The sequence below is a fragment of the Schistocerca nitens genome, chromosome 5 (assembly GCF_023898315.1).
Source record: "Schistocerca nitens isolate TAMUIC-IGC-003100 chromosome 5, iqSchNite1.1, whole genome shotgun sequence".
NCBI classification, from domain to species: Eukaryota; Metazoa; Arthropoda; class Insecta; order Orthoptera; family Acrididae; genus Schistocerca; species Schistocerca nitens.
Window position 1 is genome coordinate 383,422,451 of NC_064618.1, and position 23,283 is coordinate 383,445,733.

Genomic DNA, 23,283 nt, shown 5'->3' on the forward strand with positions numbered 1-23,283 from the left:
TATCAGTAAAAGTACAATATTTTTGTTAACAGCTAGTTATATAATGGAAAAAAATAAAAGATATTCATATGATGCAGGCTGTAAATTGAAAGTAGTAGCACACGCAGAAGAACATGGAAACAGAAGAGCTGAGCGGCATTTCAACTCTCCCCAATAGAGATAAAGCCATTCATGATTCATGGGCTAGTCAAGAAGAACTGGAGGGGGGGGGGGGGGGGGGGAAGTATGGATAAATGTGCAAATAGTGGACTGAATGCAAAATTAGAAGATCATATATTGAAATGCATTCAACGACACCCTCAAAATGGCATTGGAATTACTGCAAAAATGTTTCAAATGCACCCTCATAAGCTAGTGCTACAGTTGAAATTAACATCCTTTAAGGGTGGAGCTGGTTCGTGCTAGAGGTTTATGAAGCATCATGAGGTTAGAATTTGAACCAAAACCAAAATATCTCAGAAAATGGAGAGAAAATATTATCTTTCCATCACTTTATTATTCAACATCAAAAGAAAATCAGAGTGGAACTATGCCTAACAGCAAATATAAGTGAAACTCCTCTGACATTTGATGTGCCGACTAACAGAACTGTTGCCACGAAAACTGTAACTATAAAAACAAGTGGACATGAAAAACACGCAACATTGTTATCCTTTCATGTTGTGCTATGGTATTAAATCCAATGATCATTTTCAAGTGCAAAACAATGCCAAAACCTTCTGAAATACCACCAGGTGGTGTTCTTCACATACATGACAAGGGTTGGAAGGTATGAAATTATGGGTTAACAGAGTATGGGAGAGAGGGAAGGTGCTTTATTTAAGAGAGATCTCTTCTTGTGCTAGACAGTTTATCAGCCATTTGAAAAATTCTGTGAAAGAGAAATTGAGACAGAAAAATAAGAACTTCTTGTTATTCTAGGAGGACTTACTCCATAACTGCAACCTCTTGATGTCTCGATAAATAAACCCTTTAATGTGTATATGAGAGAGGAATGGAACAAATGGATGATGGACAAAACCCAACATGAATTCATGCCAAAGGAAGCTTTAAAATGATCTACAGTCAAACATGTGTGTCGGTGGACAAAACAAAACAGTCATGGTCTAGAGTGAGAGAAGACATTACTGTTAAAACTTTCAAGAAGTGCCACATAAGTAATTCTCTTGATGACTATGAGGACAATCCTATATATGAAGAGTCCAATGAGGACAAGGAAGAAGAAGAAGAAGAAGAAGAAGAAGAAGAAGACGAAAGTTTAGACGACAATTTTCAGGGACTTTAAAGGTCAGTTCAGTTTTATAAACAAGTTTTTTTTTTAAATCTGGCTTTGCACTCTAGTAATAAAAATGGAAATTTTTTTTAACTGCTTGAAAAATTATAGTGCATAAGATAAGGTACACTTTTCATAATATTGTCATTATTCCATCCTGGATATGTCCACTACAAAATATCAACCAAGTTAATGAAATAGTGTGCTTCTGAGTTTAGTAACATATTAAGATGTCTGTGGAGACAGCCATTTACCCAGTGAGGAATATTTCCTGAATGGATGAAAATAATGAAATTATGCCTTTGTTTAAGAAAGGAGATACAGAAATACTGCTAAATTACTATCCAATTTCACTTTTGCCAACATTCTGAAAAATATCAGAAAAGGCAATAGATGTACAACAGTCTTCTTAACCAACTGACAACAAATTATATGTTGTCAAAGTTGCAGTTCAGATTTCTAAAAGGTTCTGGTACAGAGAAGGGTATCTACACATACAGTGAGAATGGACTTAATTAATTAGACAATAAATTACAGGCTACTGGCACAGTTTGTGATCCATAGGAGGCATCTCACTACGTAAGTCACCTTATACTTGTAAGTCAATTACAATATTACAGTGTAGCAAGAAATGCTGAAAAATGGTTCAAATCCTGTAGCTCTGACATGAAACAAAGGGTGTCATTAGGAAAGAAACTTTTATTAAGCTACTGGGATTTATTTACATATTTTGAATCCCACTAGTTTCCATATTACCACCCTTACTTTGTGTGTATCACCTTACTTTGTGTGTATCAATGACCCTTAATTTGCCACATCACCAAATGTCAAGCTTATTTTGTATGCAGATGATACAAACATCGCAACAAGTAGCAAATCAAGTGTAATCTCAGGAAGATCGGGTATGGAATTTTCATGGACATGAATAAATGGTTCCTAGCAAATTCTATGAAAAGGAAAGTTGCTACTCACTATATACATACAGGGTGGTCAGAAAAATGTGTGAAATGCTTGTAGGGATGTTACAGGGCAGGTTGTACTGAGACATAAATGTTAAGAAAGAAATTGCTCCGTTTCCGGGTTATTTAGTATTGAAGTTAGCCAATCACGGTGTCGCGCACTCACATTTAAGCGGCCTGCCAGGGGTGGTGTTGCCCAACGAGTGCCTTGACTCGTTAGCTGAAACTTGAATTTACGCACGCGACGCCCCGATTGGCTAACTTCAATGGTAAATAACTTGGAAACGGAGCAACGTATCGAATTTCTTTCTTAACATTTATGTCTCAGTACAACCTGCCCTGTAACATCCCTACAAGCATTTCACACTTTTTCTGAGCACCCTGTGTGCGAGTTGCATTTGCGTGCGTTTTCTGTTTTTGACAATGGCCTTATTGGCCGCAATCTTACTCTGTGACAGTCTCTTTCTTGTGCCTATCTGCAACTCAGCATCTCCACTACACGGTGAGTAGCAACTTTCCTTTTCATAATATTGTTATTCCATCCTGGATTTTCCATTGTTTGATCCTAGCAAATTCTTTGTCACTAAAATTTGAAAAAACATACTACCTGCTACTTAGAACTTTTAAGAAGTTTCCCGCCAGTATATGCCTAAAATACTGGGTGAGCCAGCACTAAAAAAAATTAGTGTGGTGAGAAATCTTGTTTCTTACCAGCGGGAACATCTATGCTAGTAATGGATAACCTTGGCAGAGATGCATAATACATGATGTCCAAGCAGTTTCATGCCCTTTTGATGTCAGTGTTGAATGAATTGTGTACACCACAAATACGCACTAGTCCCAGACTGAACATATGTTTATTCTTGGAAGTTACTTCAAAGCACAATGTTTCTTAAAATGTTATGAAGACTTTCGGGTAGCTGTTCCCGATACAATGGTGCCTAAAAAATCAATGATTTCACACTTAGTCGCTCGTTTCAAGAAAAACCACAAGTGTGAATGAATATGAGCGTCTTGTCCGACCTTCAGCGTCAAGAGATACCTCATTGGAATATATCTGCACCCCCTTGCCACATTCACCAAAAAAGTCGAAACAAAAGCTGTGTCAGCAAATTGGAATGTACTAGGGAGTGCTTACAGAGCCACAAACAGGCCGAAACTGCATCTGTATGGCATTCATATTGTGCATGAGCTTTGTGAACCTGATAGAGGAAAAGGACTACATTACTGTCAATGGTTTTTGTATTTTATTTGGTATAATGTTCAGGTGTTGGATTTTGTATTCTTCTCCGATGATGATAGTTTCATCTAAGGGGCTATGTAAACAGCCAGAACAACAGATATTGGAGTTCAGAAAACCCTCACTTTTCCAACAGATCCCATTACATTCACAGAAGGTTGGAATTTGGTATGCAATTTCACACACAGTATTGTAGGCCCAATTTTTTTTCTTGGGAACAACAGCAACTGAACATCACCAGGACATAGTCATGCAACTCACAGCATGATTAGAGGCCAATGGATGACATTGCTGGCTGCAGCATGATGGCACAACAGCACACAGCACAATGATGATGATGAGCAAGCCAGATTTACCTCCCCTCGACTTTTTCCTCTAGTGAAATCTGAAAGCTGATGTCTATAAGAACAGCCCTCACATTATCGACTCACTGAAGCACATCATCAAAGAGTACATATACAACATAGGTGTAGCTACCATTTAAAAAGTAACAGCTAAAACTAAGAACTGTGTCGAGGCGAGTGTTGCAGCGCGAGAGACATTTCTAACATCTGTTATGAGAATATACACACTGAATCACCAAAGAAACTGGTAAAGGTACACATATTCAAATAGAGATGTATGTAAACAGGCAGGATATGGCGCCACGGTTGGCAATGCCTATATAAGACAAAAAGTGTCTGGCACAGTTGCTAGATCAGTTACTGCTGCTACGGTGGCAGGTTATCAAGATTGAAGTGAGTTTGAACGTGGTGTTACAGTTGGGCATGAGCTATGGGACACAGTATCTCCGAGGTAGTGATGAAGTGGGAATTTTCCTGCATGACCATTCCACGAGTGTACCGTGAACATCAAAAACCTGGTAAAATATGTAATCTCCGACATCACTGCGGTTGGACAAGATCCTGCAAGAATGGGACCAACAAGACTGAAGAGAATCATTCAACGTGACAGAAGTTCAACCCTTCTGCAAATTGCTGCAGATTTCAATGATGGGCCATCAAAAGTGTCAGCCTATGAACCATTCAATGAAACATCCTTGATACATGCTTTTGGAGCTGAAGGCCCACTCGTGTACCTCTGATGACTGCATGATACAAAGCTTTACACCTCTCCTGGGCCTATCAACACTGACATTGGACTGTTGATGAATGGAAACAGCCTCATGAATCCATGGACGATGCACGTCAGCGGGGGACAGTTCAAGCTGATGGAGGCTCTGTAATGGTGTGGGGCATGTGTAGTTTGAGTGATATGGGACCCGTGATATGTCTAGATACGACTCTGACATGTGACACGTACATAAGCATCCTGTCTGACACCTGCCTCCATGTCCATTGTGCATTCCAACGGACTTGGGCAATTTCAGCTGGACAATGTGACACCCCACACATCCAGAATTGCTCCAGGAACACTCTTCTGAGTATAAACACTTCCACTGGCCACCAAACTTCCTAGACATGAACATTAGTGAGCATATCTGGGATGCTTTGCAACATGCTGATCAGAAGAGATCTCCATCCCTTGTACTCTTATGGATTTATGGATGGCTCTGCAGGATTCATGGTGCCAATACTCTTCAGCACTACTTCAGACATTAGTCAAGTTCATGCCACGTCATGTTGTGGCACTTCTGCGTGTTCGCAGGGGCCCTACACGATATTAGGCAGGTGTACCAGTTTCTTTGCATAGCTTCTGGCTCACCCTGTATGACAACAAACAGATAGAAGAAGTTGACTGTATTAAATTCTTGAAATTACTGCTTGATAATAAATTCGACTGGGACGAGCTTAGCACAGAACTTCTGAAGAGTCTAAACAAATCTCTCATTTGCAATGCAAATGTTCGACATGAGAGACACAAAAATAAAAAATCTAGCATACAGTGGTTACTTTCATTTCATAATGTTGTACGGAATTATTCTTTGTGGTAATTTATCAAGCCAAGCTTCAGTTTTCTGGGTCTACAAATGTGCAATAAGAATTATTTGTAGTATGAATTCAAGACTATCCTGAGAAGGCCTGTTTAGGGAACTACATCAAAACCTGATATCTTTTTCAAACCAAAAGCTCAGTTCATGGAATAAATACTGGAAATAAGTGTAATTTTAACAAAGATTTTAAATCACTTACTTTTTTCCAGAAAAGTGTCCATTATTCAGGGACACACATTTTCTATAACTTGACAGCAACCATAAAAAGTTTAACTACTAACAAAGTTCAGTTTAAGAGGGCATAAAGGATTCGCTGATGGCTGGCTCCCACTCCTCCTCCATTGACGAATTTCTTAGTAGAGACAAGTGATGTGTGTGTATGTTACTAATAATACCAATAATTATCACATACACCTCAGTGTATTGAACCTTTACTTGTATTTATTACTTTTTAAATGAAAAAATGTTTATGATTTTTTGACTTGTTCCACATTCATGAGGACAGTATCCCTTGGGATCTGTGGAAGGTATATTAACATACTTCTTTGTAAATATGTATTGTATGTTTTTATTTTTTTGACATGTTCTTCATCCTGGAGGAATTCCTTAATATGGATCTACTGGAATGAAAAGTACATGTAATCTACTCCATGGTAAACTTGATATTGCAGTGTTAGGAGTGAGGTTCTGCAAGAAGTCATTAAGCCCCGTCATACCATCCACTTGTATGATAAATATGTCATCCAGAAATCAGAAGAAACAGATGGGTTTATATGAGGATTCTTTCTTTTGAATGTTGTTCTTAGAAATGACCCACAAACAGGACCACCACAACACACAGTTTGTTCATAATACTACTCTCCGTACAAGTAATATTTTGAGATCAATGTGTCTTAACAGGGAGCAAAGGACTATTTACAATCTGCACAAAAACCAGATGGCAGTTATAGGAATCGAGGGGCATGAAAGGGAAGCAGTGGTTGAGAAGGTAATGAGACAGGATTGTAGCCTACCCGATGTTATTCAATCTGTATATTGACAAGGGAACCTTCCCATCGCACCCCCCTCAGATTTAGTTATGAGTTGGCACAGTGGATAGGCCTTGAAAAACTGAACACAGATCAATCGAGAAAACAGGAAGAAGTTGTGTGAGACTATGAAAAAAATAAGCAAAATATAAAAACTGAGTAGCCCATGCGCAAGATAGGCAACATCAAGGACAGTGTGAGCTCAGGAGCGCCGTGGTCCCGTGGTTAGCCTGAGCAGCTGCGGAACAAGAGGTCCTTGGTTCAAGTCTTCCCTTGAGTGAAAAAGTTTAATTTTTTATTTTCAGACAATTATTATCTGTCCGTCCGATGCGAGGTAACTGCGCCATAGTATGGGGACGCTACACCTAAACACTTCTTTGGGAGTGATTATCACATCGACACGAAAACCTAAATCGGGCAAGGTAGAAGAATCTTTTTACCCATTCGCCAAGTATACAAGTTAGGTGGGTCGACAACATATTCCTGTCATGTGATGCACATGCCGTCACCAGTGTCATACAGAATACATCAGATGTGTTTTCCTGTGGAGGAATCGGTTGACCTATGACCTTGTGATCAAATGTTTTCGGTTCCCATTGGAGAGGCACGTCCTTTCGTCTACTAATCGCACGGTTTTGCGGTGCGGTCGCAAAACACAGACAATAAACTTACTACAGTGAACCGAGACGTCAATGAATGAACGGACAGATAATAAATTTGCGAAAATAAAGAAAGTAAACTTTTCACTCGAGGGAAGGCTTGAACCAAGGACCTCTCGTTCCGCAGCTGCACATGCTAACCACGGGACCACGGCGCTCCTGAGCTCACACTGCCCTTGATGTTGCCTATGTTGCACATGGACTACTCAGTTTTTATATTTTGCTTATTTTTTTTCATAGTTCCACACAACTTCTTCCTGTTTTCTCGATTGATCAGTGTTCAGTTTTTCAAGGCCTATCCACTGTGCCAACTTATAACTAAATCTGAGGGGGGTGCAATGGGGAGGTTCCCTTGTGAGCAAGCAGAAAAGTAACCAAAAGAAAAATTTGGAGCAAGAATTAAGATCCATGGAGAATTAGATTAGGAAATAAGACACTGAAAACAGTAGATGAGTGACAGTCGAAGTAGAGAGGATATAAAATGTAGATTGCCTATGCCAAGGAAAGCATTTCTGAAAAATGGAAATTTGTTAACATAGAGTACAGATTTAAGTGTCAGGAAGACTTTTCTGAAAGTGTTTGTATGACTAGAAGAAGAGGTCCGTTGATAGACACATTCTGAGGCATCAAGGGATCACCAATTTAGTACTGGAGGGAAGTGCGAAGGGTAAAAATCATAGAGAGAGATCAGCATATGAATACACTAAGCAGATTCAGAAGGATGTAGGTTGCAGCAGTTATTTGGAGATGAAGAAGCTTGCACAGAATAGAGTAGCATGGAGAGCTGCATTAAACCAGTCTCTGGACTGAAGAGCACAACAAGAGCAACAACAACAACAACAACAACAACAACACAATGTGTCTTAACAAGTCCATCATGGTAGAATCAAACTTTCCAGAATAATTTCTAATGAATTCTTTAAAGGGACTTTATCAAAACTGATCATGATATAAGTGTCTGTGATTCATAATTCTTTGGGACATTCAGTGTGGTGACTTGTGTATGTTATCTACACACACACACACACACACACACACACACACACACACACTGCAAGCCACCTTGTACTACTGCTAGTGATTCGTTTTCCTTTTCCAAACGCAAATGAAGTGGAGGAAAAATGAATATCTATATGCCTCAGTACACGCCATAATTTATCTAGTCTTCTTGGTCCTTACAGGAGATTTATATTAGTGTTAGTAGGATCATTCTGCAGTCTGTCTCCAATGCTGGTTCTCTAAACTTTCTCAACAGTTTCATGAATAGAACATGATTTTCCCTCCAGGGATTATATTTTAGTTCAGGACCATTCCCATAATACTCTCATACTGATTGAACCTACCAGTAACAAACCTAGCAGTATGCTTCAAGTGCTTCGATCATTTCCATTACTCAGACTTGGTGAGAATCCCAAACACTTGTGCAAAACACAGGAATGGGTCACACAAGCATTCTGTATGTGGTCTCCTTTACAGATGAGCTACTGAAGTCTATCATTAGCCTTCTCTGCTACCGATCTAATATGCTCACTCTACTTTGTATTACTATGCAACAATGAGTCTAGCTATTTTCATCAATGTCACTGTGTCAGGTGCCACACCAATAATACGATATTCGAACATTACAAGATTATATTTCATACTTATCCGCATTAACTTGCATTTTTCCGCAATTAGAGCACGCTGTTATTCATCATTTCAAACAGAAATTCCACAGAAATTCCTAAAGTACGCAACATTTTCCTATAAATTACAGAATCATCAACAAACAGTCGCAGATTGCTGCTCACCCTTTTAATCAGATTACTTACGTATGCAGGGTGTTGCAAAAAGGTATGGCCAAACTTTCAGGAAACATTCCTCACACACAAATAAAGAAAAGATGTTATGTGGACATGTGTCCAGAAATGCTTAATTTCCCTGTTAGAGCTCATTTTAGTTTCATCAGTATGTACTGTACTTCCTCGATTCACCGCCATGATTTCATACGGGATACTCTACCTGTGCTGCTAGAACATATGCCTTTACAGTACGACACAACATGTGGTGCATGCACGATGGAGCTCCTGCACATTTCAGTTGAAGTGTTCGTACGCTTCTCAACAACAGATTCAGTGATCTGGATTGGTAGAGGTGGACCAATTCCATGGTCTCCACGCTCTCCTGACCTCAACCCTCTTGACTTTCATTTATGGGGGCATTTGAAAGCTCTTGTCTACGCAACCCCGGTACCAAATGTAGAGCCTCTTCATGCTAGTATTGTGGACGGCTGTGATAAAATACGCCATTCTCCAGGGCTGCATCAGCGTATCAGGGATTCCATGCGACGGAGGGTGGATGCATGTATCTCGCTAACGGAGGACATTTTGAACATTTCCTTTAACAAAGTGTTTGAAGTCACGCTGGTACATTCTGTTGCTGTGTGTTTCCATTCCATGATTAATGTGATTTGAAGAGAAGTAATAAAATGAGCTCTAACATGGAAAGTAAGCATTTCCGGACACATGTCCACATAACATATTTGCTTTCTTTGTGTGTGAGGAATGTTTCCTGAAAGTTTGGCCGTACCTTTTTGTAACACCCTGTATAGAGAGCAAGAGTGGTCCTATGACACTTCCTTGGACCACTCCTGATAACTTTTTTGTCTCTACTGAACACCCATATCTGAGACAACTTACTGGGTTCTATCAGTCTTGGAGGCACTCACTTATCTGAGAACCTATTCCGTATCCTTGGACCTTTGCTAACAGTCTGTAGTGTTGCAATGTGTCAAACACTTTCTGCAAATCTATGATTATGGAATCTGCTTGTTGCCTTTTATCCATGGTTCACAGGATATAGTGTGTAAAAAGGGCAAGGTGAGTTTCACACAAGCGATGTCTTCTAAATTCATGTTTGATATGTGGACAGAAGCTTCTCTCTCCAACGAAAATATATTATATTAGAACTTAGAGTATGCTAAAGAATTATGTTGGAAACTGACATTAAGTATATTGGCCTGTAAATTTGCTACTGAAAACAACAATATCAATTACAACAATTTAGCTGCTGTATAATCATTTAGATACTTGTTATGATGTCGTAATCTCAATTGGTACACTGCCATTTAGAAATCGTTTCATGACTTTCAGCAGATGAACAGCTGTTTAAACATCTCTGTGTACATTAAGGGGAAACATTTTATAAGGATACTGATTTGCTCTTGATCACTCTAAATACATTAATGCAAACTTATGTCCTGTTACTCTCATTAATATGACTCTTTCAAGTTATTTTCAACTACAGACTTCCCATCTGCACTGTTTTTGTTGGATAGGTGTTAGTGTTACCAGTCATCAGGAATTTGAGAGGTGAAAACTATTGTGTTGTCATGAGTACCTACCAAATCAGAATCACCCGACAGTGCACTCCTTATTTAATTGTTACCTTATTTATTGGACCTAACACCTGAAACAGAGTTCTGGGCATTTATTTCTTTCACTATTACAATTTAATATATTTGGCATAAAACAAAAATCTGCAGCTGTAGAACTTACATCTGGCTTTAAGAAGTCGATTTCATTAGGAATCATATTCAGTTGGGATCTCACCTGAGTTAATAATGAAAGTTGCCCACAACACTAAAAATAAGGAAAATTTTAGATGTAGTTTGCAGAATAATTACACCAGAACCAGCTCTGTAAGTACCACAATAAATTTATATACAGCTGCAAAATGAAATGGTCCTTGTAGTTGCTATTCAGATAAAAATTTCATTTTACATAAGTAAATAATTTATTTTATGTTAATAATCGATGTTATGATGTGAAAAAGAAATTGTGCTGAAATTTACAAGGTATATAGTGGTAATCTGAATTAAATTGAAATTACCACAGCAACTTGCTACAAAGATATCTTCCTTAATTCTACAAAAATTTCTCACCTGCGAGGTTGGCAGGCTGTGTGCAATAGTCTTGACTACTGCATTGTTGTCTATTGTCCAGTTTGACAAATTCTGAGTGCCTTGGAGCATCGGTCATAGTTACTGGTGTCAGCAGCACATCAACACCCAAAGACCACACCTGTTCAAAATCCTGAGCTATCAGCCTTCGCAGTTTCAATGCTTGTACGAAGTACTTGTTGTAATTCCTGTAAAACGACATCCTTATCAGCACTACAAGCTGTCAGCAGTATACGAAATGTCACTTTTGCAAAGCTGCATACATGCATACTGCACATATACACATTGCACATAAATGCATGCAGACAAAGTCTACATCCAACTACGTCTACTACTGTACTCTGAAAACCAGTGAAGGGAACAGCAGAGGATCTTATGAGATTAAATACATTTATCATGAATTGTTCATATAATCTTTGTGTTGATTTTTAAATGGCCTACACAAGTACACAAATATTCACACTGTCCCTGGTGTGGCAAAGTTATCGTAGGAGGATTTGATTATGTCTATGATGACAGAAAATTGAAAAACAAAACTATCCATTTTTTATGTATGTGTGAATCACACACAACATTACCAATTAATACAGCAGGAGAGAGTATGAGGAACAGTTCCACCCTCTAGGAGCAAACCATGCATACTGTAACTGTGGCCGCGTAGTAAGTACCTATTAGTCTGCAGTCTCTGTAATACAGTATGACTCAATAAACGGTCTCTAGCATGGAAACCGTGCATTTCTGGACGTAAGTTCATTAGAACTTTTTTTTGGCCCATATCCTCTAACTGATCAATCCCTTAAGTTTGTACATGGTGGTAAATCACCTTGTATATACAGGGTGTAAATAACGTCTGAGAACACTTCCAATTACTTATTTCACAAGAACTAAACATTGTGCAGGGGTCATAGAAGGTGCGACAATAAAGTAATGAGACTGATGTGAAAAAAAAAATTGTTGCTTCCAGTTTTAGTCAAGTTTAGTGTTGTCTCCTTCAAAGTAGTTCACTTCTGATTGCACATACTTTTTCCAGCACTTCTGCCATTGATGGTAACATTTCTGGAACTCATCTTCTGTAATATTCTCCAAGACCCTTGTCACAGCTTTATGGACATCTTGTGTTTGAAAATGGTGTCCCTTGACCGCCGTTTTGACTCTTGGAAATAGAAAAAAGACACACAGAGCGATATCTGGTGAATAAGGTGGCTGTGGTAGTACTGAAATTTGTTTTGAGGTTAAAAATTGCTGTACTGACAGAGCAGTATGGGATGGTGCATTATCGTGATGCAGAATCCAATTAACAGCAATGTTGACAAAGAGACGAAGAACTCTTTTACAAAGTTCAGTTCTTCTGCAATCTTTTTCACGGATAATCTTTAATCAGACTGTACAAAGTCATGCACCCTGGCCATGTAGACATCTGTCCATGAGGTTGATTGTCGTCTACTGCGGTCTTCATCTTCAACATTCGTTCTGCCTTCACTAAACATTTTATGCCAACAAAAACCTTGAGTTCTTGACATAACCTCCTCTCCAAAAGCCTTCTAATGCTTACTGTAAGTTGTCGTCTTGTTTTCACCCAATTTAAAGAAGCTAGTAGGTTGCTGTTGGATCCAGGCCTGGACCCAGTCACACATTTTGCCATCCACTGTGAATTGATGTCCATGAATAGCTTGTTTTAGAGGTCCAAACACAAGAAAGTCACACGGTGGATGTTGCAGCAGTTTCAGTGGGAAATGCTGGAATGTCATCTTTACCGCACTGGCCATGTGTGGGAGGGCATTATTATGCAAGAGGATAACGCCATTGGACAACATGCCTCAGTGTTTCGACTTGATGGCTCATCTAAGGTTCTGTAAAGTGGCTTGGAAAATGCTGGGCATTTATGGTGGTTCCCTGCTCCAGGAACTTGACAAGCAGTGGGCCTTTGTGGTCAAAAAAGGAGGACATCATGACCTTAGTGGTGTGCAAAGCCTTTGATTTCTTTGGAGATGGTGAAGTCGCATGTTTCCACTGCTTGCTCTGAAGCTTGCTTTCCGGTTCAGAATGGTGACACCATGTTTTGTTGCCTGTGACAATGTGCAACAGAAAGGTGTATTTCTCCTCATGATAACATCGCAGGTGACACAAAGACAGCGCCATTCAAGTATTGCACTGTTCAGCGATCAGTTGGTGGGGAACTCACTGCGCACAGATTTTTCAAAAGTTCAAGTGTTGATGCATTATGATGTTGGTGGTGCTCTTGCTAATACCCAGGAACTGATGGATCATATCCACAGTGATTCTGCAGTTGTCCAAGACTACAGCATTCACTTCCGGAACCATTTCCGGTGTGATGACAGTGTGAGCCTGTCCAGGACGAGGCTTGTCTTCCAGTGACTCGCACCTCTAAAGGAATTGTTTGCGCCATTCCGCAACACTTGAACGACTCAGACTGTACTCACCATACACAGCCTTCATCTATCGATACATTTCACAGCCTCTAACTCCCTCCACTGCTAAAAATCAAATCACTCCTTGTTGTTCCTGCTTACATGTCTGCGTTTTCAAGAGCGGACGATAATTTGGGACACCACCCTCTCTTCGGTGTGAAACCACTCTGGTGCTATGCAACATCAAACAGTGTACATGCATCAGTCTCTCTACCAATAGATGGCGCTACCATACCCGCAGTTACATGGTGCCACCTTATGTGTAAGGCAAAGGTAGATGCACTGACAAGGATTCATTTGAATGAACCTCATACTTCCATACTGAGCAGTTACATATTTTTTTACTGCCAATTTCCCTCAAAATTGTATCAAAAACACAGAGTTTGATTACTTCTTTAATCTCGCCATCCACATCACCCTTGTCTTGCATCGTCTATGACTTGCTCTCTGTCTAACAACAGCTTCTACTGCTCATGCCCATGACATTTGCATCTATTTTCACTGCTGTTTCTGAATTAAAGACTGGAATTAATTGACAACATTCTTCAATGCAACATGCTGTCATTCAATCATTTAGTGTTTGAAAATGTGTGTATAGTATAACTGAGGCAGTAATTGAGAATGAACCAATCACCCAGCTCAATGAATATTATCAGTTAGGAATGTTAGCTGATATTCCACAAGAGGGGTTTAAAATAAACTTAGCTCACCAGCGATTAATGGGCTAATGTTCATTAATTCATCATAATATATGCATCATGTCATAAAGGATAACCTTTTGAGGGTATTTCTTTGGTTCTGTTAATAACTGATGTTTGTCTCCTACTGCTAGCTTAATATTTACATGACAACATTATCGAAGTGTAGCAGTAATCTGCACAATATAAGAAACTCTCCTAACTACTACGGGCACTACTACTTGTCATGCTGCCAACAAAAATCTTCAAACTGGATCTTTAAATAATTTCCATCAATAAACCTGAATTATCAGCTAGCAAGATTATTTACAAGTCAACTTGTGAGCCAATACGTGGCTGAACATTTTTCAGAACTTTTCTAATTACATGTTTTTTTACATTACAGTATGAACTGTGTCTCATGATTAAGTTTTACCTTTCCTATAACTTTCTGCATTTTCTAGATTATATATAACTTTTACATTGAAGTATAATATAAAGCTGCATACTGATAATAGTCACACAATACAGATCTCACCTTCTCAGGAGGAAATAGTTCCCAGAGAGAATTCGGCTGCGAACAACCTCACCAAAGCCAGATCTGCGAGAAGTAGCGAAGAGTGCTTCAGCTGAATTGTTTTCATTTGCCCGGTATCCATATTCGATGCCATCGTAGCGAGCCATGTTGCTAGCAACTTCAGTGTGATTCAGAACCGAATAACATGCTATTGACAGCTGTGTATGTGGTAAGGATACCTGTGAAATAAAATAACAAATGGTTCTTTATCCATTTGTACACAAGATGTAAATAAAAAGTGTTTTACAACACAAGTTACATCACTTGTGGCCAATATGTACATCAAACAGTAGAATCCCTAAAATCAGCAAGGTGAAAACTGGCATGTTCCTTCAGTTAAACTGATGACACATATACTGGCATGTGGTAATTATTGTAATGTTCATCCCTGAAAATGGCTCTGAGCACTATGGGACTTAACAGCTGAGGTCATCAGTACCCTAGAACTTAGAACTACTTAAACCTAACTAACCTAAGGACATCACACACATCCATGCCCGAGACAGGATTCGAACCTGCGACCGTAGTGGTCGCGTGGTTCCAGACTGAAGCGCCCAGAACCACTCTGCCACTCCGGCCAGCAAAGTTCATCCCTGTCACAAACATCTTCCTACAGTTGAGTCAGTGTAAGTTGATCCCTGACAGCAAGCAGCCCTGCTGCCAGCTTTCAACTACATAGCGCAAACAGCTGCAGGCAAAAACAGTAGCCACCTATAAAAGCTCCAACAACCCTGAGGCGCTGCTATAGAGATGTTTACAAAATTGCTTAACATGATTGTAGTAGGCACCAAAGCTGCTGCACCCAGCCCACTATACCCATCAGGGATCATCTTACAGTGACTCAACTATAGGTGCAAGAGTGCATAGATATTTTGTGTAATGGTCATAAAAGAGTGACTCGCAGACAAAGTTTGAACCAAGGGAGCAGAGTGGCATAGTAAGCAGACTTTGCATGTGGCCAGATCAGAGGCCAGCACAAGGTAGACTGCAAGTAAAATGTTGCCCATAGCATCATTTCATACTTGTGGGAAACATTCTAAAACTGAGGAAATTTCTGATGGTAAACAGGATGAGTTCAAGATCGTGTTCATCACTTTATGACGGGATTGTTAATTTAGGTTCAGGCCAAGTCCTGTGTAAGTGACAGAACTGAGCAGCATCATGCGGTCTCAGCATAACGAACTTTAAAGCAGTAAGTAGTAGTGTCGGTTGACACACTCCAGTGTCCCGTGTCGACATACTACTTCTATAACTTCACCTACCGACATAATGGCATCAAAATACAAATACGGTGATAAAATTACTCTCATTTACAAAAATTACATGAAACCTTGTACTGAGTGTTTTTCCTTTATCGTACTAGTAAAAGAGCCTTCGCACGTTACTGCCAGTGCTGGGATCTTACCATCACAATGAAATATGCTGAGCACTTCATTGCAGTCGCTGATCCACCTATCTGAGCACACGGATGGAACAATTACTACTGTCAAAAAGACCTAGGAAAAGAAAAATATTTCTCTTAAGTCACTGCTGGGATCTTACCATCATAATGAAACGTGCCGAGCACTTCACTGCAGTTGCCGATCCACCTGCTTGATGATACAGATGGAACAATTACCACTGTCAAAAGAACACAGGAGAAGAGACACATATTCCTCTAAAGTTACTATATTGCATTTTCAGATGCTGTGGATGCAGAGTAGTCCAGGAATAAACTTTTAGTGTACTCCAGAGTGAGAGGCGGCAAGAAGTAGTGAAGGTAATTTCTCTTTAATAAGTCATACAATTTTACTGAAATTTTATCATTTATTTGTCTGTACATGCACATCACATATACTGATTTCCACCTGATTTGGATAATTCCTTCATGGTGCACTGTATTTTTTGTCTTTGAGGGTATTTGCATTTTCTCATTTGATTTAAATTTTTTTTACTTTGAGATCAAATTTAATTGATAAAATTCCCACTACACATTTTGCAAAGAGAGAATATTGCAAAGAGATGCAGCAGTGATCCACTTAAGACTTTACAGGATCAGACAGTGGTCCCTACTCTTACGTATCTTAAATTCCATGAACAGCTGCAGGTGGTGCTAGAGCTACCTACTGATCAAAAAGCATATCTTTATGAATCAGTTACACATGCAGCAAACATTTCTGTCATATTGTCTGCCAGTAAAGTGAATAGTTTTCCTGCTGTTAACCTCAGTTCAAATGGTTCAAGTGGCTCTAAGCACTATGGGACTTAACATCTGAGGTCATCAGACTCCTAGACTTAGAACTACTTAAACCTAACCAACCTAAGAACATCACACACATCCATGCCCGAGGCAGGATTTGAACCTGCGACCATAGCAGGAGCGCAGTTCCGGACTGAAGCGCCTAGAACCGCTCGGCCACAGCTGCCGCCTAACTTCAGTTAACTTAACTCCGTTTTCAGGAAAGATCACAGGAAATGTCATCAGATTTTTACAGAATGTGTACCACATCAAATGAATATTCTTGACCTCATGAGTCACATTTAAACATTTTGTGCCTAAAATTTAGTGGCATGCAAGGTTCTATATGGATTCTATTGAATAACTGAGAAATGTCAACACTTTTAAAGTGGTAGCCTAAGGACTTTCTGTCTGGTACTCTGACAAAAATAGTAAGAGTTTCTACTGCAACAAGCTATCTATCCTATGCCAGGAGAAAATTTTGAAAAACTAGCCGACTGCATTAAATCATTTCCTGGGCCCACTCTGTAATAGCATACAACCCTGGCAGTGATATAACACATTCCATTTAGCTTCATGGTTTTAAAAGTCGTTCATATATCTTTTGCAAGTTGACTAGGTGCTCACACACGCGCACACACACACACACACACACACACACACACACACACACACACACACACACACACACACTAAGTACCAGTTGTACAGGGTGCAAATAAGGTGAGAAGTACATAAACATTTGTACAAGATTTACGAGAGGTGTTCAATAACTAATGCAACTAATTTTTTTTCTTGGCCACTATCAGTTCAAAAATGCAGAATTTGTTGTAGGACATTGTGGAATGTTCCCACTTCAACTGCAGAGCAGCACTATAGGATCCTCACATTTTGGCTGTGTTTGATCTTCTCCATTATGATGAGCATTGAAGGGAGGCCCTCCCATCAAAGCTTCTATCTTTAGTGTCCTGGAGAAAGAACCCCCCCCATCATTGATTTGCGCCTAAGGACTATAGTAAGACTTCATTTGAAGGGCATGGAAGTGTCTGTGCTTTTGTCCTCATGATGACAGGTTATAATCCTTGACTTTGTTTGTGACATTCGACTAACAAAAAGACTACGAGATACAGCTTAATGTAGCACTGAAGTAACTTTTCGAATAGTTCCACTTTCTGCAAAGGCTTAAAAATCCATACATAGCTTCCCAGGCTCTAACTCGTTGGTCGATGCTTGGTATTATAGTACTCTCAGCCCTTCTCCTAGGCGTGCAGGCTCTGTCTGCGATATGCAAGCCAGCTGCCTTGTTTCTTTGGTCCTGATGACACATTTGCATGGTCATTCTAAGTACTGCCTGGTTGAAACAAGAACAGTGTATCCATTGGTGTTTCGGATACACGATGGTGAAGCAGAAGGTACAGTGCGAAGGCTGTAGTAGCTTGCTTCACTGTGTTACATGTGAGTGTCACAACGGCTGGTATTATATCCCAGTTCCTGTGTTTGACATCAGCATACATCGAGAGCATAGCAGTCAACATCTTACTAGCATTCTGTGTGGCCATTTCTCTATGTATGGTAGACAGTTGTTATCCTGGGGATGACGGTGCAACATGAAATTACCTCTGATGCTTGTCTCATCTGGAAAACTTTTCTATCATTAGAGATTATGACACGAGGCACTCCGTGCTTCAAAATGATGTCTTCTACAATGAACTTTGCAATTTCTTGGGGTTCGGCAGTCGGCACAGCTTTGGTCACTGTGCAGCATGTGAAGCAGTCAGTGCAGACTACTACTTAGTTTCCCATTGTCAATTTCAGGAACCTCCTGAGAATTGGTATCAGATGCCCAAAGGTAATTAAAACATGTGGTTCCATTGTTAACATTTCTACAGTGGTTGAAATAGTGTCTCAGAGATTCGTAGAGGCCTGTCTAGTATTCATGAATCTCTGGTGACCAGATGGCATGTCATGGAAACCAAGATAGCTGGCTGTAGATATTTCCACCCCAGCAGATCATAATTCCTTTTACACAATGTTCTATTTATTAATCAGAATTCTCCTTTGGTTGGTTCCTCCTGCTTCATGGTGTCTATGGTTTCCAGCAATGCTGGACCTTCCCTCTGTTCACCAGCAATGTCACTTAATGCAGTGATGACTGAAATTTCATCCAAGCTACTGTGTTCTGCCAAAGAATTCCCTGAAAGGGAGTCAGCTCTAATGTTTCCGACTTAAAGTGTGAGTTTGAAACTGGATTATTTCGGTCTATTCCCCCAAACCACCCTCCACTTCTTTATGAGGTGACTTACTTGGAATTTGCAGCCACTCTTCTTTACTGGATAGCCGGCTGCTGGAAACCCTCTTGACATCTTCTCCGGCAAATAACGCTAGGTACAGGAATTTTTAAACTCTTTCTACTTATAAAACAAGTAGACATACAAACTTTGCCTGTCGTCAATTAACGATGTATTTGACTTTCATACACAATAAAACTCACTTTCAACATAAATATAAAACTTCCAGTAAGTCCCTCGTACAGTCGAACATCGGAAACAAATTAAATTACAATTAAAAGAAAGTTGGCTTTGATACCGTAACTTTTCTTAACATAAATCAACAAATAAGTCTTACCTATAGCAAGGTTACATCAAGAGTTTTGAAGAGTTCTTTTCCAACTGTCTTTGTTTTAATAGCAATAGTCAATGACCCAATAAGCACAGAGCTGCATAATAACTCCATGATTCTTCCTTACACACTCACTAAAACACCTATGGATTGCCCGACAGGTACTTGTCAGTGCTGTTCGCCTGCCGTGTCTACTTTCTTCCTGCGACTGATTTTAAACCTGCACACTCAAACATGTGACGCGCAGTAGATAGGATTCTACCATCCCACACTCATACCAGAATATTGCGTGTTCAAGATGGTAGAAGGCTGAGTGGTTCTAGAACTTACACAGAAATTCTCGAATCACTACACAGCATCCATGGGTTTGCATCCTTTTTGTATACCACAGTGATGTCATATTACCTAACCCTCAGTGCTCATCTCACCAGTACACTTGATGGATTCCTCAGGCTAGTCAGCCAGCATAGCAAATGGTGGTCCATCACAACAGTGAATTGTTTGTGATACAAATATGACAGAAACTTGTTGATGGCCCAAACAACTGCAAGGCACTCTTTCTCAGTTGTAGAATAGTTCCTCTCTGACTTTGAGAGTATTGTGGAGCACCTTCCTGAATTTGCACTGGAACTGCACTTATCCTATAACCACTAGCATCAGTATGAAATTCTGTCTCGGCATGCTTGTCATAAAATGCTAGGACTTCTTTGCCAGCATTTCCATAAGGACAAGGACAGATATTTCTTGCATTACATTCCAGGAAAATTTGGCACCTCACTCCAGTAGTTCTTGAAAGTTACGTGCCTTGGTACTGAAATCCTTTATGAATTGCTAGTTGTTTATTCACATTCTGAGCAAATTTTTCAGATCGTGAAAGTGCCAAGGAATCAGAAAATCTGTGACAGCTCTCATTTTCTCTGATGGAAACATACTACAGTGCCATACACTAGATGCTCCCAGATTTTTATTTATTGAGCAATGACTAAGCACTTCTTCATATTCAGGTGGAGGACTGCTGACTGAACACACTTCAACACGACTGTCATGTGGCTTAGATATTCTTCAAATGTCTTTGGAAAAATAATGCTATCGACATAGCAACGATGTGTAGTTCATTTAAAGTATTGAAGCAGGCTGTTTATCAGACACTCAAAAGTGACTGCAGATGTAGAAAGTTAGTAAAGTTAGTTTTACAAGCTGCAACATAGTCGCGAATACAAACAGTGATCCAGGTACTGTCAAATGTTTTTTATTCGGGTCTTTGATCACAATATTGTGATCAAAGACTAGAATAAAAACATCTGAAAGTTTGTTTTATTTAAAAAGCTTTACGAACTTTCACATAAAAAATTCGGAGACATTACTTTACAGCACGCCTTTGTATTTAATTAGCACAATGCATTTCAGCAACATGTCACTATAATCCAGAGCATTCCAGTTTCATGTGCATTACATTAATCTGAAGAGTGATTAGTTTCATTGGGTATATGTGTCCGTGAGATTGGGCATCAAAATAGCATCCTGTGCATAAAGATACATGTATTTTAGTGTTTACATTAAGTGATGGGCATGTTTAGATCATTTCATTAGTGCATTTACTTAACTTTTGTTGGAAATTTAGTTGTCTAGCACACAGAGCACAGTGACAAGCACAGCGCAGCATGACCCTCACTCCAAAGAGTCTTAGCTGCTAAGATAAACTAGTTCCAATTGGCAAGACTGTAAAATACAGTGAAGATGAAACCTTTTCTATAAAGACAAACATTTCTGAAAATACTATATAATTGGATGGACACAAAAATCTACTTGCCAAGCAGCAGCTAGAGAAAAGGCATAAAAGTTGACAAAATGTGCAAACACTTGTACAAACAATCCTACTAACAAACAGTACTTACATTTTGACAGTTGTCATTCTTTCCGTGTCAAACATTCCCTCCCATACAGCCGTGGCACTCGAGGCAAACATATTGTTCAGATACAGACTCTTACAGCAATACACCTCTGCTCTCACCTCACCCTTCACTGGATTTCATCACCCCATCAGTCTAATTGAAAAGCTGATTTTCTGAGCCAGCAATCCAATCCTGGTACTGCTGATCCTTCCCAGAAACAACTTAGGGGTACATCTCTTGTCATTAAGTATTATCTTGAATGTATTAATCAGCCACTTCAACAAGGCTACAACTTCCTACAATCTTGCTCTGAAATGAGGTCCATTCTGTCTGAGAATTTGCCCACCACACCTAGAACAGCTTTCTGCCCCCTAACCCCCCCCCCCCCCCCCCAAGTCTTTGTAATATCCTGGTCAGACCGTATGCTCCTTCTGCACCCACTTCCCTACCCCATGGTTCCTATCCCGTGACTGTCAAGACTTGCCCTATGCACCCTCCTACCGCCACCTATACCAGCCTTGCAAGTAGCAAAATATATACTATCTAAGGGAAAGCCACCTGAAAAATGACATGGCATGTACCAGCTGTTATGTAAAAATTTTGGCCTTCTACATTGGTATGACTACCATTAAGTTATCAGTCAGAATGAATTGGTTTAGACAGAGTGTACACTGACTACACACAATATCCTGTTCCAAAGCATGCTCTACAAAACAACAGTCGTGACCTCAATGCCTCTTTCAGCAAACACATCATCTGGACTCTTCCCCCAGACACAAGTTTCTCAGAAATCCATAGTCGGCAACCTGCCTTACAATGTGTTTTTGGTTTTTGCCATCCACTTGGCCTTAATTTATGTTAATTTCTTCTGTCTCAGCATTTCTTCTCAGTGTCCTGTGTCAAATGCCTCTGCAATCTAAAAGTGGTTTAGTTGTTGCCCCCACCTACTGCAAAGTCATGTGAGGAAACTTAAACAGAAAGAATTTTGAAGGGAAATATGTAAACCTGTAATTAAATAATTGTTCAATTAATTTGAGTAAGGGTGTTGTAGAAATCAAGCTCGCAGATGGCTGAACATTGGCAGTGATAAAGTAAAACAGATCAAGTGCGGCAGGTACAGCAGATTCCAAAGATCGCACACCAACATCATGGCCTGGCCGCTACATGAAGCTGTGACAGCCATCACCTACAATGATTTTATTATTGTAAAATTACAAAATTGATGCACGTTTTGTCTCTAAATATGGTTCATGTTACAATTAACATGGAGAGATGGGCAGTTCCCTTGTTGTCATGAACCAAGGTAGACCGTCTTGCAGGGAAGACGTTGGTTAAGTGTTACTTATCTCGCTTCATAAGTCTAACTGTGCATAGTGTATGCAGATAGTAAATTTAGAAGGATATCACTAGCTGGAATTTTGGTGCATTCCAGAAGTGCTTTTGCAACCACTAGGGACATCAATTAATTAAATGATGATGGTGGTAAGTGAATCTGAAGGAACGAGTTAACTTGTGCAGCACCTCCAAGTTTATTTGATGGAGCATGGGTACGATAATTCAATTTTGTCAAATGGTGTATCCGACTGTTTCCTGTGGGTAAAACAGTTGAACTGTTGTCCCACTCTAAGATACTCGAGTCTGAGCAATATTTTATTTGATGATTGATGGAGATTTGTTATACCTGAGCAAGGTGAAGTCTCAAGGTATAGTGATTACTGTTATTGTGGCAGTCCCTAGAGAATAATATTCAGAAAACAGTATTATTTTACACTGCGAATACTGCCTGGTATCTGGAAGTGGAGATGTACCCTAGCATACAGAAAAGTTTAGACAAAAACT

General features: G+C 39.7%; 1 protein-coding gene across 1 annotated transcript in view; it reads right to left on the minus strand.

The window, feature by feature from the left end:
* LOC126259624 (glutamyl-tRNA(Gln) amidotransferase subunit A, mitochondrial) overlaps positions 1 to 23,283 on the minus strand; it is a 185,949-nt gene that overhangs the window by 21,034 nt on the left and 141,632 nt on the right. Inside the window, exons 7-8 of the mRNA XM_049956543.1 lie at positions 14,677 to 14,894; positions 11,015 to 11,220 (exon numbers count right to left, since the gene is read on the minus strand). Of these exons, the coding sequence (XP_049812500.1) occupies positions 11,015 to 11,220; positions 14,677 to 14,894 (424 nt within the window). The remainder of the gene's footprint in view (positions 1 to 11,014; positions 11,221 to 14,676; positions 14,895 to 23,283) is intronic.